This window comes from Crocodylus siamensis, chromosome 7 (genome assembly GCF_052110815.1).
Source record: "Crocodylus siamensis isolate JL-2025a chromosome 7, ASM5211081v1, whole genome shotgun sequence".
NCBI lineage: Eukaryota > Metazoa > Chordata > Crocodylia > Crocodylidae > Crocodylus > Crocodylus siamensis.
The window spans coordinates 74999774-75015042 of NC_143401.1; the positions used below are offsets into that span (position 1 = coordinate 74999774).

Consider the following 15269-nt stretch of genomic DNA (forward strand, 5'->3'; position numbering starts at 1 on the left):
CTCAGGGCTACTTCCCCTTAGCAGCTTCCGAGGCTCAGCCACTTGGTATCTAGGGACATGAGCCCCTGGTGCCAGCTGGACTGCTGAAGCAGCCCTAGCCTAGTGACCCCTGCAACCTACACCCACTGCAGCAGCCTGGCAGTGGGGGCTACTACCTGTCTGTGACCTGCTGCCACCTGCAACAGCAACCACCTCTTGGACCCGAGGCCCCATGGCTGCATGCCTTCCAGACCCAGACAGTGACTGCACAGCCACCTTAGCTCTGATACAGGCACTGTAGCAGAGCTGCTTGCACCTCTGAGCCAGCTGCCAATGGGCTGTGGCTGCGCAGTTGGCCTTCTGGCAGAACTGCAGCCATGTCTTCTGGTGCCCCCGCTCTGCCATCTGGACAACCATCACCCAGAAGATGCGCTCCTTGTGGTGGCCCACTTTGAACAGTCAAAACATGTCCCAAATGGCCAGGAGGTCAGCCACCTTGTCTGCCCTCCAGCTAGGTTCCCAGTGCTAACCCTGGGCAGGCTCCTCTGCCCAGGTCCCATCACCTGCTTCACCAGCAGGGATCCTGGTGTTCCCAATTTAAAAATTGTAAGTTCTCTGATTAAAATACCCAAAATCTATGTTCTTTCATGATTAAAATGAAACACCACTATATATAGAGATCAGTTCAGCAATGTTTTATTGATGTATTTAGAAGTTTAAAGCAATTTAAAGCAATTGAAGCCTACCAGTGCCACTACCATCATCCTAAAATGAATTCTAAATATCTATACACTTTGGCACTTGCTTTTGGTATTTTTAATCACAGAAAAACTGGAGCTGCCCTTGCCCCCTTCAATCACCAGGATGTGGGGTCCTGAGCAGCACTGGGATGCCAGTGCCCTGCCCCCCAACTCCCAACCCATGGCCTGGCAGTGTCCTTCACTCCTGACCCACAGCCCTTGCCTGCCCCCACTAGCTCCCTCCTGGCAGCAGCTCCATCCTACCTAGCATCAGGACATGGAGTCCAGCTGCAGCTGTCCCACCTGCTGCTTTGTGGCTCTGAGCAGTGCCAGCCCTTACTGTTCTGCTTCCCGAGTCCAGGCCCCAGCAATCCCCATGCCATTCCTGGGAAGCCTTCAACTGGGGCTCAGGGACTAGGCAAGGCAAGCCAGGCTGCTCTATGACGGAGGTCTAAGCCTGGTTCTGGCAGACTCTCTTACCCCAAGCCCCATCTCTAACACACACACACACACACCCCCTGCTGCCACCTCCACTCCTCCCCACAGCCCATCACACCCCCAAGTGGTTTCTGGGACCAGGAGCCCCCACAGACCAGGGCCCCATGTCCCAGCACCAGTGTCGGCATGGGGCAGGGCTCCAATGGAGCCACAGCTCCCACCAGCAGGTCCTGTCCTGTCTGGCAGCTGGACATGCAGGGTATGAGATTTGGGGGAAGGGGAGGGGAAAGGGAGAGTATGGGGTTTGTGGGGGGATTGGAGTGGTGTGGAGGTGGGAGGAGGGACTGCTTGAGAGGGGTCATCCCCCTTCCCGCACAGCCTACAGCCCCCCCACAGCAGGAGAAACAGCAGCAGCCATCAGGTCACTCATGCCCACAACCCCCAGCATCACAGGGCTGCCTCAGGCCAGCAGCTGCACATCACCAGCCCAGCCCACGTGCCCTCAGACAAAACCGGGACAGCTCCTGTCATCTGCAGCTCTCAGCACTGCAAACAGAAGCCACACACCATCAGGCCAAGTCAGGCCCTGGCCTCCATGCAGGGTCATGCACCTCTGGGCTGGGCCAGCTCCATGCAGACAACACCCAGTCAGGTCCCTGGGCACACAGCTTCTGCCCATGATGTCAGAAGCCGTGGGTGATAGCAAGAGCTCACCTGGTTCTGTCCAAGGGCATGTGGGCCAGGCCAGGCCAGCACCATGTACAGCTGCCAGTCTGAGGTGGCCCAACACCACTAGGGGTCTCTGCCAAGAGAGGACGAGTGCCTCCAACTGCTGCTGCTCCTGGGGAGGAGAGGGGGGCGGAGCAAGGGCACTGCAGGCTGTGCAGGGGGGGCGCGGATGAGGGACCCACCCCTCCTGAACATTACCCGCCCCCCACCCCCACATCCCTACTTATGTGGGACAGCACCTGGGTCTGAGCCACTGCTGCAGACTTGCCCTCTCCTATTTGCACCAGCACACTGAGGCAGCGTGCTGGAGAAGCAGGGGAAGGGGACAGATATAGAGATGGTATGGCCAGATGCTAGCGCATCTCTTTGAAAGACCCAGCCTCTGGTTGCAGCCTCTCCTACCTAGAGCTAAATCTCCTACCCAGCTTTTTCCCAGCATGTTTATTTGATACCGGGATTTCCCAGTATCAAAATTAAAGCCCAACATTTTTCCATTCCCAGAGTGCCTTTTGCAGCATCTCAAACTGCTTTGAGATACCACAATAGGCACATTGTTGCTCATCTGAACACGGCCTAGGGAGCCAAATAAAAATTCTGTGCTTTTATAAAAACCTTAATCAATATTACCACGTGTTGATACCACAGTACAAAGTTTCTATCACACTCTACATGGAGGTTTTTAAATCTGCAAATGCCTGAATTAGAAGAAAGTTAATATAAAAGTTGCAATGAGGATGGGTATCTCCATAACCCATCTCCCCCAAAAGCATGGATGGAAAGCATGAGTTCAATAAACAGCAGTGACTACAACTTATTTTGTGTTCGATAACTGGCTTCAGAAACCCTGACCTCAAGCTTTTTATCCCTGAGATGCGCATAAAGATTCTTTATGCTTGTCACATCTCAACATTATCGGCCTCTTACACAGATTAAGTAAACTTTCACTTAAAACTAAAGCTAACACCCTTGTCCTTCATCACAGGTAAGTATAAGCAAGGTGTAAACTATAAGAAAAAGAGTTAAAGGACTGATTTTATTAGGAAAATTGAAGTGTCTTGCTGCCATGGCAACAGTGATAAAACATCACTGCCTCCAATTTTAGAATTCCATTCCCTTGGGCTATTCCAGTGTTTTAACTTTGCCTGGAGATGGCAAGATGTTTTCATGCTCTTCCCTACTTGTTAGACCTGTGGGCCTGTGTTGCATTTGGGGGGGTGCTGTTTTTTCACACTGAAGAAGTAACAGCCTGCAGTCCACCTTACTTTCATCTCAAAAATGCCAAGTTAAGATAGTAGATGAATGTGCACTTCTGCTGCTACCAATGGAGTAAGTGATGACAAGTAGGATGCCCAGCAGAAGTAAGCTAGCAATCAAATGTGGCCCACTCCAAGTAAAGACATACCCCAAAAAAGCAGAGAATGATTCTATTCCAAAAAAGATAATGAACAGCCTTGGAAAACTGTTGTGCTGCTGGTTGCCAGAATGGTGCTGGAATAGAAGAGAAACACAAGGTATATGGGCAGTGATGAGAACTGTCTAGTCATGTATTCTGTTTAACATGTGCAGATCAGCAAGAAGTGTGCTGAAAAACATGTTTACAATTGCTTAAGGGGCAGCTGACATCCATGCAGTGCCTTCTGATTTGTCTGAAGCACACATGCGTTTTAAGTCTTCCAACATACCTGAATGCCTCACATTTATGTAAAAACTAATTAAAGAAAGTGGGAATAAGATGAGAAAAAAAGCCCTGATCATTTCTTCACCTACCAAAATAAACCTGGACTTAAAGCTACCAATTTGTCAAGCTGGCTTGACAGAACATGTCTGAAGCACAGAGTATATTGGACAGGACACACATACAAACATGGATAAGGAAAGGCAGGACAGACAAAGCAGTTGTTGTATTTGTAACAAGAAAAGAGGTCTAAAAATGTTATTATCTGTCCAATGTGGATACCATTTTGACCAAGGAACATACACACAAGAGGTGGACAAAGGTTATTAGAAAAATGCACCCTAAAGATCCCAGAGCAGCCACCCCTACACAGTTTTACAAGGTACAGTATCAGACAAAACTTATGAGAAGTTGTATCTCCCAAGTTCAGGGATACCCATGATGATGTCCACTCAGGCATGGTTTGGTCTACTCGTAGATCTCTAAGTAGCACATCCATCTCTTGCTTTTCAAAGATGACATGATATAGATTCTAGCATCAGATATACTAATGAATGGCAATGGGAGGTTTCATTGGTCACCTCTTAATACCCCAAAGTGTGTGTCAAGGCATACTTTTTCAAGACAACGTTCAAGTCTTCCAGCAAGTCTGTCCTCTTCTGCCTTGGAAGTCATTTTAAGTTTGTGATGCATAATTGAAAAACAGGAGAACAGCCTTATCTTAGGCACTCGGGAAATCAGAGCATTCTAAGCTCTAACAATAAGTCTTCTTGAATAAGTCATTTAAATCTTTCTCTGTGCCTCCATTATTATTCTCATATACAGATAGGGAACATCCAGCCTTATACAAGTGTTATGAAAATAATGTTATTTAATGTGCTTATACAGATACTCTTGTAATAATGTATACCACAACATCGCTCTAAATAAATGCAGAAGAAGCCCAATACATTAAGCAAGACATTAAGCTATATTAAGCAAAGTTCTTACCACAGCGAGGCTCTTGTGGAGATCCTTTCATAAACAGCATGCACGGTGCAGCATTGATCAATTTCTTTAGACGCACATTAAGATCCTCTTTCACATTATCATTAGATCCAATGGTAACAGAACTGCTGGATGCATGGCGCTGGACTTTTCTGGTCAGCTCTGGGGCATGGGCACCATCTAACCTGTCAATTTTCTGAGAATTCTAAAGAAGCCAAGAAAATAGCTCAAAAGCATTAGCTTCATACACTGTCTTTTGAACTACTAAAATCAATTTAGTAGAGTATCTATATATAACAGATAAGGTGGCTTAGTGCATTGACCATCCTGCTGGTCTTTAATATGAACATAAATGTCCCAAACTAAATGAATTTTTGGCCACAGTACTGTGCCTGTACTGGGCAAAAGTTCAGTCCCTTGGTTTAAAAAAAAAATTGCAAAAAGATTCTGAAGAATTCTAGAGAACAAACACTTGTCATTTCCTCAAGATCATTACTTGCTTATTCCATCTGAATTATCTAGCATTACAATGAACCATGGCTGAATCATTAACCATATCTGACCCAATACCAAGTACACTCTTGCTTCTCAGGTATAATAAAAGCTTTCTATAAATCCCAAGACATTTAAAGGGGATTCTAAAATATTAAACATTAATTTTAGTATCACTTCTGTAGGCTGATCATTTTAAATCTGTCAGTAAAAAAGATACTGAATACACATTAGCAATATTGACTTCTGTCATCTCATATTGAAAACAGTACAAAGATAATTACAAGAACTACTCTTCTGGACCGAGGCACTTTCATGCAAATAATATGCAATCCATTTTCTCTTACCTTAAAAAACAAGAATGTTGGAACAGAACTAATTTCATATTTTTCAGATACTTCAGGCACAGCTTCAGCTTCCAGCTTAAGAAGTCAGAGAAAACATGGTTTTATTTTCATAATCTTCTTTCAAGTTTGATTGTGCATGTCAATCCTGTCCATAACATTCTTCTAGGCATTTTGTGTGTTTTAAAAAGGAGTTTGATGCAAAAGTTTGTGACACATTTGCATTTAAATGAGACTCACTGGGCTGGCATGTCATCCACTGAGCCTGCACAGTGTCAAAACAGGTTCATAGGTTTTTATTTTGTTGCACATTTCAAAAGATGCCTGGAGGCTGTGAATAAAATTTTTGGTGCACTAGTGACCTAGTAAATTTTCAATCATATGCAGCTACTACTATATTGAAATCCATAAATCATTGACCCCAGTTATGTCATGATTACAGTGCTTATTTTCTGCCCACAGCAATTCTTGCTGTTTGCTCTATTGACTAATTTCGAGAGGCAGTACATCATGACTGACATTTGCAGCCTTCTGCAAATTATGAAGCAAAAAGGAGTATTTCTTCAATAAACTATTGATGTCTACTAAATTTTACTTTTAACTCCTGCAAGGCTGCTGGCTACTAAGTAGAAAGCTTGTTAGATTATCAGTCCTGTAACCTATTTTTCCTTCAAAACTGTATTTTGAAATTCTGAAGTGATTATTTACCATGAAAATAAGCACTGCTATTCATCAATGCCCAGAACAGAGATCCAAGTCATAGAAGCTGACTTTAGTGAGGGAAGTTATTGTTTTAGGATATTTTTCGATAACACCAATGTTAGAGTGGTATAAGGATAAAAACAAAGGGATAACAGTATTAGGATCACACTAAAGGAAAACAAAGATGCTTGATCATTGTACATTTACAGATACATGAAACTTTTCAAAAAACTCATCTGTCTGCAAACTGTACAGTTTACAAGCATGCAGAAGCCAAGGAAGGCTCCCACCCAAATATTAAAAGTTTTCAAGAAATGCCAGCCTTCTTTGCTCTCCTCATTTACAGCTTTCGATGCAGTGAAAATTTGGACCTTTAAGTATCATTGGAAAAAATAGGCTTTGGTTTGTTCCAACTATAAGGCTGCTGTTTCCCTTATCTGGAACACTTCATATTTAGCCCAGAAGCACCAAAATACGACCACGAATTCTGAGTCTATCCCAAGTCCCTACCACAACAATCTATCAGAGTCAATTGAGAATCAAACACTGTCAATATACTTTATCAATTCTCTTTCAAGCGTCTAAAAGATTGTTACAGAAAAGATACTGAGGGGAGGGGTTGTTTGTTTTTAGTTCTGCCAGATTATTTCCTAACTACCTGCACATTTCATTCCACTTTGAAGCTCCTTCAGACATGGCATGTTTCATTTTATAAAAGTTATTTTTATACTTCTTTGGTTAAAAGTAAGATAATCGCCTTAACATTACGAATCTAAGACTACACTAACATGGCTGCAGGTAATTTATTCTTTTAAAATGGTATTTTAAAAGACTCTTCACGATTATTATGTTTTGAATTTATACAGGGTTATCCATTCGATCACAAATAGATTTTAAAACCATTATGACACTGTACAATTCAGAAATGTTATTCATGACTAGCTACCTGAAATAGCTGGTAGATTTGTCAAATTGCTACCAGGGATAACTGGATCCCCAGACTTAGCTATTCCTGAATATGGATCAAAGTTCTATCATTTTAGCTATGAAAATACTGTATTTATTCCCATGAGGGAACCCAAAAATTGAAGTAAAAGACTTATTCAAAGCTGTTGATACTTTATCGCTTTGGCAGAATGCTCTGGTGCTTTTGTATCATAATTGGGATGCATTTACAGGCCCAGTGTTAGAATTTTATTCTGCAGTGTACTGTCCAGTAAACAGAAACATAACATTAAAAATAAATATATTTCAGTCAAGTCTGCACAATAACTAAGCAGTTTGGATTGGAGATTTTTTGGCCTACTATAGGCTAGAGCAGCAGTACAACATAGGCAACAAGAAACATTTTCAACATTTTAAAAAGCGAACAGTCTTTCAAGATAGTCTAATTAAACAGGTTTTGTAAATTAATACACTTAAAATCAGATCCATCTTTCTGCTTTACAAAAGCAAAGTCCAAACTGCGAGATGAATCATTAAAAAACCCAAAAAACATAAAGGCTGTAAGAAATCAAATTAAAGCACATACACACAGCTGGTTATGCCATTACTCCCTGCCCTGATAATCACAAAAGTGTCTCATTAACGAGAGAAAGTTGTTTTAAAATGAACACCATGTAGATCTAGTGCATTATTTTTTTTCATATTTGTTCTCTTACTGGGATATGCAGATGATCGCACAGAAATACTGCATCTCATTTGCTTACTGCTGCTCAGTATAGCATACTAGAATGACATATCACAAAGAATTAAATTTATCTTTCTGTAAACTCAGCGAAGATTATTGTTCATCCTTAATAACAGATAGGAAAGCAACTAATGTATCTAAATGAATCCTGAGAAGATCATCTTGCCCAACCAGCAACACTGCTGAAATGAATGAAAGCTCTAGCAAACCTTAAAAGAGCAGCACTGGCATTTTAATCTCAAATCCCTGGGATATAAAGATCAGGCCTGAACAATACAGCTAGTTACAGTACTTGAGGGTTGAGTCATCCAAGTTACATCAATTTGTGGACAAACCTAAAATCCTTTTTGCTAAACGAATCAACACGGAGAAGGGATATTATAGTTAGAAAAAGCAGGAAAATACAATTTGTTATTTTAATCTGCAATATCAAGCTTTCTAGAGTGATTGAGAACAAAAACTTCACCCAAAGTATTTTGACAATACTTTTAAGTTGTAATAACCTTAGGATTCAAGGCAGTATACGTATTTCTTATTTCTAGACTCCAGAAGCTATTGCAAAAATAACTGTTTCTTTAAGCTTTGGAGTTGTTTCCTTTAGCTTGTCTTTGATACCTTCAAAATAGCCTTTACTAACTGGACATAACATCTTACCTTCACAAAGGTAACTTGCACGTGTTCCTTAGCTAGTTCAGCCATGACATTGTTCATCTGGATGCACTGAGGAGCCCATGGTGCCCAAAAATGGACAACTACAAGGGATCTATAACAAAAGAGAAACACATAGCAAGACTTCTAATAAATGCAGGTTATTTTTTACAGATGGTACTTTGATACTGAAAACATGAAGCCCCAATGACTAGAAAAATATAGTTAATTATAATGGAACAATGAAACACTACTGATTAGCTCAGGAAAACAAGAATCCTTATAGCTTAAACTACCCATTCTAAGATTATTACAATTTTCAGAAAACAGAATCACATCAGTCGGTCACATAGCAAAGGGACTGTAAAAACCAAGCATTAAAAAAGAACAAAATTACTAAGTTTTCCCCACTTAACATTTTTACAAGAATTATTAACCAAGATACATGCTGGAAAACACTTTCAACTGGCGACTATGCAACATAAAAGGGGTGAAGTTAAATCAGAATTGGAAGAACCTTGACATCTGCCACAATCAAATTTGGCAGCAGCAAAGTAACATCCCACACAAAGTTGAGACAACAACTGAAGCATGCACAAAGCTTAGCAATCTTAGTTATTCTCCAGAGGGAAGGATGAGGCATATCACATTTAACAGATTCCTGTCTGTGCACCTCTCATCCAGTTTCCATACCACGCAAAGGATCTGTGGCCCCCTGACAACCGAGGACCCCCCTTTCCCCATGCCCTCCCACCACTATTATTTCTTTACTCTCTGGAAGACGGAATCCTTTTCAGAACAACTGAGAAAAGAGCTAAAATGAGGGATGGCTTTAGGTTGAAATCTGTTAATTTCTGTCATTAGCAGGGATTCCTGGTTTTCTTTGTTTAAAAACAGCAAATTATCTGATAAAAAAATCCTAAATTCCCTGGTTAAAAAAACAAAAATCCAAGGTTTTCCACAATTAAACTAAAAAAACACTAAATATAATGGGTATCAGTTGAACAATGTTTTACTGATATATTTACAATTTTAAAGCAATTTGGAAGCCTACCAGTACCTAAATCATTATTATAAAATAAATTTTAAATACCTATATATTTTGGCATTTGACTTTGGTTTACCATGGAAAACCAAAACTCCCCCTGCCCCCTTCCCTCACTAAGACACATGTCCAGCTGCCATGCCACACAGCCCCCTGACCCTGCTTGTGCCCTCATTCCCAAACTGCAGCCCCCCACCACCCGGGTGGTCGCCCTCACTTCCAACCCACAGTCCCCTGTCCCCTCTAGCCCTGCCTCAACTACCTCTACCCTGCCAAGTCCCGTGTGAACTACAGTACAGTGGCCTGCACAGATGGCCCCCAGCATTGGGTACAAGCAAGCACACCCTGTGGGAAGCTATAAGCAGCAGTAACTAGGGCACCACACACTACCCCCCATGCCACTGGCCAGCGTTGGGGCTAGTGCATGGCAGGGAGGACGAGCACCATGCTCCACAGCAGCAGCGTGGAGCAAAGCGCAGCTCTGGCTTGGTCACACTGCGGGGAGCAGGAGGAGGGCGAGGGGCTCCAGGTCCCATCCTGCCTGAGCCAGAGCACAGTGGCAGCTCCAGCATTTGTGGGCAGCAGTGGAGCCAGTCCGGCCCCAGTGAGGGTTAGAGGGAGGAGGGGACAACTGGGCACCCCCCGCACTGAGCTAGATGGCCTGGCTATGGCACCCTTCCTGGCAATGTCTCCCAACCACCCTGCCTCCAAAGCGCCAGCCTGACCAGGCACGTGCCCACCTCCACTAGAGGGACAGGCACTAGCAGGTAGGCACCACTGGCAACAGCACAGAGCTGTGTGAAAGTGTATATGCACACAGATTCATATATTATAAGACTGGAAGGGACCTTGGAAGATCATCGGGTCCAGCCCCCTGCACAAAGCAAAAAAGACAACTAAGGTCAGGTGACTCTAGGAAGGTGCCCATCTAGTCTCCTCTTGAAGATTTCCAGGGTAGGCAACTGCACCAACTCTGGAGGGAGCTTATTCCACTGTCTGGACACCCTAGTTGTGAAGTAGTTTTTCGTAATGTTGAGCCTAAAACGGCCTTCCAGGAGTTTGTGACCATTACTCCTAGTTTTCCCCCAAGGGTGCCCTGGTGAACAGTTATTCACTGAGCCCTTGATGCATGTCTCTGATGTACTGCTAAGCTGCATGCCAGGGTATTGTTGGCCCTGCTGGCTACAGTGTCACACTGACAGCTCATGTTCATACTGTGGTCAATTATTATCCCCAGGTCCCTTTCATTCGTAGTGCAGGTCACGTTGGTATTGCCAGCCCTGTAGGTGTGTAAGGGATTGTTCCTCCCCATCTGGAGCACTTTACATTTCTCGATGTTGAACTTCATCTGGTTCTAGTCTGCCCAACTTGAAAGCCTGTCTAGGTCCACCAGTATCTGTAGCCTATCCTCAAAAGTGACCACACTCCCCCATAACTTGGTGTCATCCACGAACATGGCCAGCGAGCTCTTCACTCCCACATTCAAATCATTGATGAAGATGTTGAATAGCACTGGGCCAACCACCAACTCTTGTGGGACACTACGGGCCACTTCCCGCCAAGATGACACAGACCTGTTCGTTAGAACTCTCTGTGTCCCAACCCACAGCCAGCTTCCTACCCACCTGACAGTCTCACAGTTAAGCCCACAGTCTTCCAATTTGCTCACAAGAACGTGCGCTGCCAATGTGGGGACGCAGTGAGGAAGGCTAGCCACACCTTGTTATGTATCCACAGATGCATCACGAGCATGTTCAAGGAGGTGATCCTCCCCCTCTATATGACATTGGTCAGGCCACAGTTGGAGTACTGTGTCCAGTTCTGGGCGCTGCACTTCAGGAGGAATGTGGACAACATCGAGAGGGTCCAGATGAGAGCCACTCACATGATCAGGGGGCAGCAGGGCAAGCCCTATAAGAGGCTACAGGACCTGAACCTGTTCAGCCTCCACAAGAGAAGGCTGAGAGGGGATTTGGTGGTCATCTATAAACTGGCCAAGGGAAACCAGCAGGGAATGGGAGAGTCCCTGTTCCCCTGAGCACTACTGGGAGTAACAAGAAATAATGGCCATAAGTTGACGGAGAGTAGATTCACGCTAAATATCAGGAGGCACTACTTCACGGTCAGGACAGCTAGGATCTGGAACCAACTTCCAAGGGAAGTGGTGCTCACTCCTACCCTGGGGGTCTTCCAAAGGAGGCTAGATAGACACTTTGCTGGGGTTGTTTGACCCCAGTACTCTTTCCTGCCCATGGCAGAGGGTCGGATTTGGTGATCTGCTCAGGTCCCTTCTGACCCTACCGACTATGAAACTATGACTTCTTGTTGTTCTTGATCTCCATTGCTAATTTTAGTTTAGATGCTGCCTTAGCTTTTCTAAGCTGATCCCTACAAGTGCAGGCCATAGTTATATAGTCCTCCTTGGGGGCTACGCCTAGCTTCCATTGACTCTTTCTTTTTTCTTAACAGGACCATGATTTCCCTGTTTAGCCAAGATGACTTCCCAGCCCTTTTGCTACATCTCCTCCACGTGGAAAAGGACTTCTTTTGTGCTTCAAGGATCATGTCTTTTAGGAATGACCACTCTTCATGCACTCCTTTCACCTTTGGTCCCTGGCCCCTCAGAACATTCCCTACTAGTGACCTGAGCTTGTTAAAGTTTACAGTTTTGAAGTCCAAAACTTCAAGCCTGCTATCCCATTTGTCTGCCTTGTGACGGACTAGGAATGGTACGTAATGGTTTCATGATTGCTATTGCCCAGGCTGCCCTCTATGTTTAAGCCAGTGTTGCCTACCTCCAATCACCCTCCTCACGCTTCCACCAGTCCCAAGCAGCTCCTTGCAGACTGGAAGGCTGCCAGCCTGCAAAGGGAAACCTGCATTTTCCCCACAGTTTGTTCCTTTAATGGGGAAAATACATGTTTTTCTACAAACAGAAAACCCAGACCCCAGGTCATCAAGTACCTTCAAAGAACAAGTTACCACAACTCAACAATTACTCAGCATCTACCATTTCCCTTCCCTACCTACATCAACAAAGTTCCATCAACTGATACCTAGAACATTCCCTGAAATTTTTTAATTGATCAGATGCAGTATTTAAAAATCATTATACTACAGCCAAACAGAAAACCCATCCATTTGAACGTAAGCACCTCAACCAGAAAGAAATAAAATGCATTAATAACTGCAGTGACAATACATTTGGATTTAGGAAGTAAACTGGAAGCAAAAATAAAAATTAAAGTAAAACTTGTTTTATTATAAGAGCTTTGAAAAGAAAAGCTTGCTTTCCCCTAGTAACGTGCTGCCTTCTATTAAAGGAAAGCAAAACTAAGTACCTTCTAAAGCATAGCTATTTTCTTCTGTTTATAGTAAATCAGTGGATTTTTTTTATCATGGACAACACTGCTTATGCAACACTGTTTGTTACCTGACCACAAGGCACCACCTTGTGGTCAGGTAACTGTGAATTCAAAATGTATTCACAACTTTCTGCTATAGGGTTAGATATAGTTATGATGGTCCAGAAAAATGTACAAGAGGTAAGGAGGTTGTGATATTCTTTACTGGACCAACCGTACAGCTGGGAGAGTCTTTGGACAAGCTTTCAAGCATTTAGTGCCCAAAAGTTTACCTAACAGTACACAGTTGGTTCAATAAAAGATATCACAAAAAATCCTTGCCAACTTTCTGTAGCGATTCTATGCTTTCTATTAGGATTGTTTTCTTTCACTGTGTGATGATCAAGTGTGGTTCTGCTCCAGAAAAAAATCCTAATATTGGTATATTTCTCAGGTTTTGTAATTCTATACAATATCACAACACAACGATGATCTTTTCTCCAAGAGTCAGCCTTGCAAATCATGAATTCAAGAAAGCCCTTAAGCACAAATGTAAGTGACTTCCTCCCACAAAGATGCTTTTCTGTTTTTCAGCTTCAGCCTGGTTTCTTTTCCTTTCATGTTCCCTTCCTCACTCTCCCCCAGCTAACAAAGATTCTGCAGACCAAGTTATCCCCAAAAGCATGTTTAAAGGGTTAAGCAGAGTTACACTGGTGCAAACTCCACTTAAAATTGATGAATATACCCTTTAATTTTTTTTTATTTGTTAATAGAATCAATCCTATAGTGAATAAGTCAAACTCACACAGAACCACTCTTCCCCCTGCAGGAGAAGAACTGCATTTCAGCAAGAGGCAATGTAGTCCACAGTGGTAATTCCTTTCTGTGGTATGTCTACACTACAAAATGAAGGTGCCATTGCAGCACAGGTGGCTGCAGCTTCAGCAAAAGCTAGCAACCACAAAACAAGACCTCCAGAGACAAAGATATGCCCTTTGCTAGCTGAGGCTGAGGTTTGTGCTGCTACATCTTTATTGCTATTTTTACCCTTGGCTAGCTAGATGAAAGCTGGTACAGATACACCTATTCTGGCTGCAATCCCACCTGCAATTTTCTGTGTAGACATACCCTTTGGGAGGCAACAAATAAGAAGGGACAAAAGCAGCATACAAAATAAGGTATACGATAGAGAAAACAAGTCAGGCAAGTTGACCCTTCTTCATATACAAGGAGAAAACAAAAGTGAAAGGTTCATTTCTCCCTGTACATAAGAAGACAAAGTTACTTGGGAACTCTGGGCAGCAACTTTCAGGCTAAAATTCTGGCAGGTTTGAAAAAGCACGGCAATTTACATGAACAATGAAAAGCATCCAGTTATTAGCTATTAAATTTTAAAAAAGAAGGGATACAAACTCTCATGTTTCAAAGCATAAAGAAACTTATGTGCAAATTTCTTCTACAGACTAATTATTCCAGACCTGTCCACATCAGTTTTTGCCTCTTCCTTTAAAGAAGAGCTGCTCGGGCACTACTTCTCTGGCTGGTGCTACTGCCAGGATTTCTGAATTCTACCTTCCTCTTTCAGCTTCCTCTTCCTGCCCAAGAGAGGGGCATTGGCGACCTGCATCCAATACAACTTTTCTTATGCTAAACTTAGCTTTCATACTTTTTGGGGGGGGTGCATAAGTATTTCTGGGGTGTTATTTGCTGATAGTCCAGTTTACACAGGATTAGTTCTAAACTCTGTACAGACAGTTCTGCAATACTACCAAGTTATTAAGGTCTTCCTCCTTCAGAAACACTTTTGATATCAAATTTGAAAGACTTAAACATTGAGATATATCCTAGAAACCCAAGTCCTGTAACTGATATCTCTTAGTTCTGTGCATGTTATAAAAACAAAGCATACTAAACAGCACGCAGTTATAAATTATTGTCCAATTTCCATTTTTATTTTGTAATACACAAATATTGCTACATGAAAGAAGTATAATGAATTATTATAAAGACCTACAATGATTGAAAAAATCTGCAGAACAGTTCTTGCTACTGCTACTCTGTTAACAGTCAATATGCCTAGATTAGAATATAATGTACAGAAAGTCAACGGTCGGCCCAAGACTAGGTGACTCTCTGACCAACTTCCATAGCCAGTGGCACTGACGTAGCTAGTCACTTATGACCAGCCATAGATACAGCTTGGTTGCCAAGGGGCAACTTTCAGCATAAGGCCAGGACAAAGATCAAACTCAAACACAGAACTATAAAAAGGCAGCTTAAGCTCTATACCACCAGCCTCCAATATGCAAACTTATTATAATCAAATCTGAACAAGACATCAGTCTTGACCTGACTGTATAGAATGACCCTCAAGTCTACACAAAGACACAAGAGAATCAAAGCAGTCCATGCAGTTCATCTGGGTGCTCAACCATGTGCTCAGCAGAAGTACAAAC

At 42.9% G+C, this 15269-nt stretch overlaps 1 protein-coding gene across 1 annotated transcript in view; it reads right to left on the bottom strand.

Moving 5' to 3' along the window:
• GLRX3 (glutaredoxin 3) overlaps positions 1–15269 on the bottom strand; it is a 38860-nt gene that overhangs the window by 19175 nt on the left and 4416 nt on the right. Inside the window, exons 2-4 of the mRNA XM_090057577.1 lie at positions 8431–8539; positions 5388–5462; positions 4552–4753 (exon numbers count right to left, since the gene is read on the bottom strand). Coding sequence (XP_089913703.1) covers positions 4552–4753; positions 5388–5462; positions 8431–8539 — 386 coding nt within the window. The remainder of the gene's footprint in view (positions 1–4551; positions 4754–5387; positions 5463–8430; positions 8540–15269) is intronic.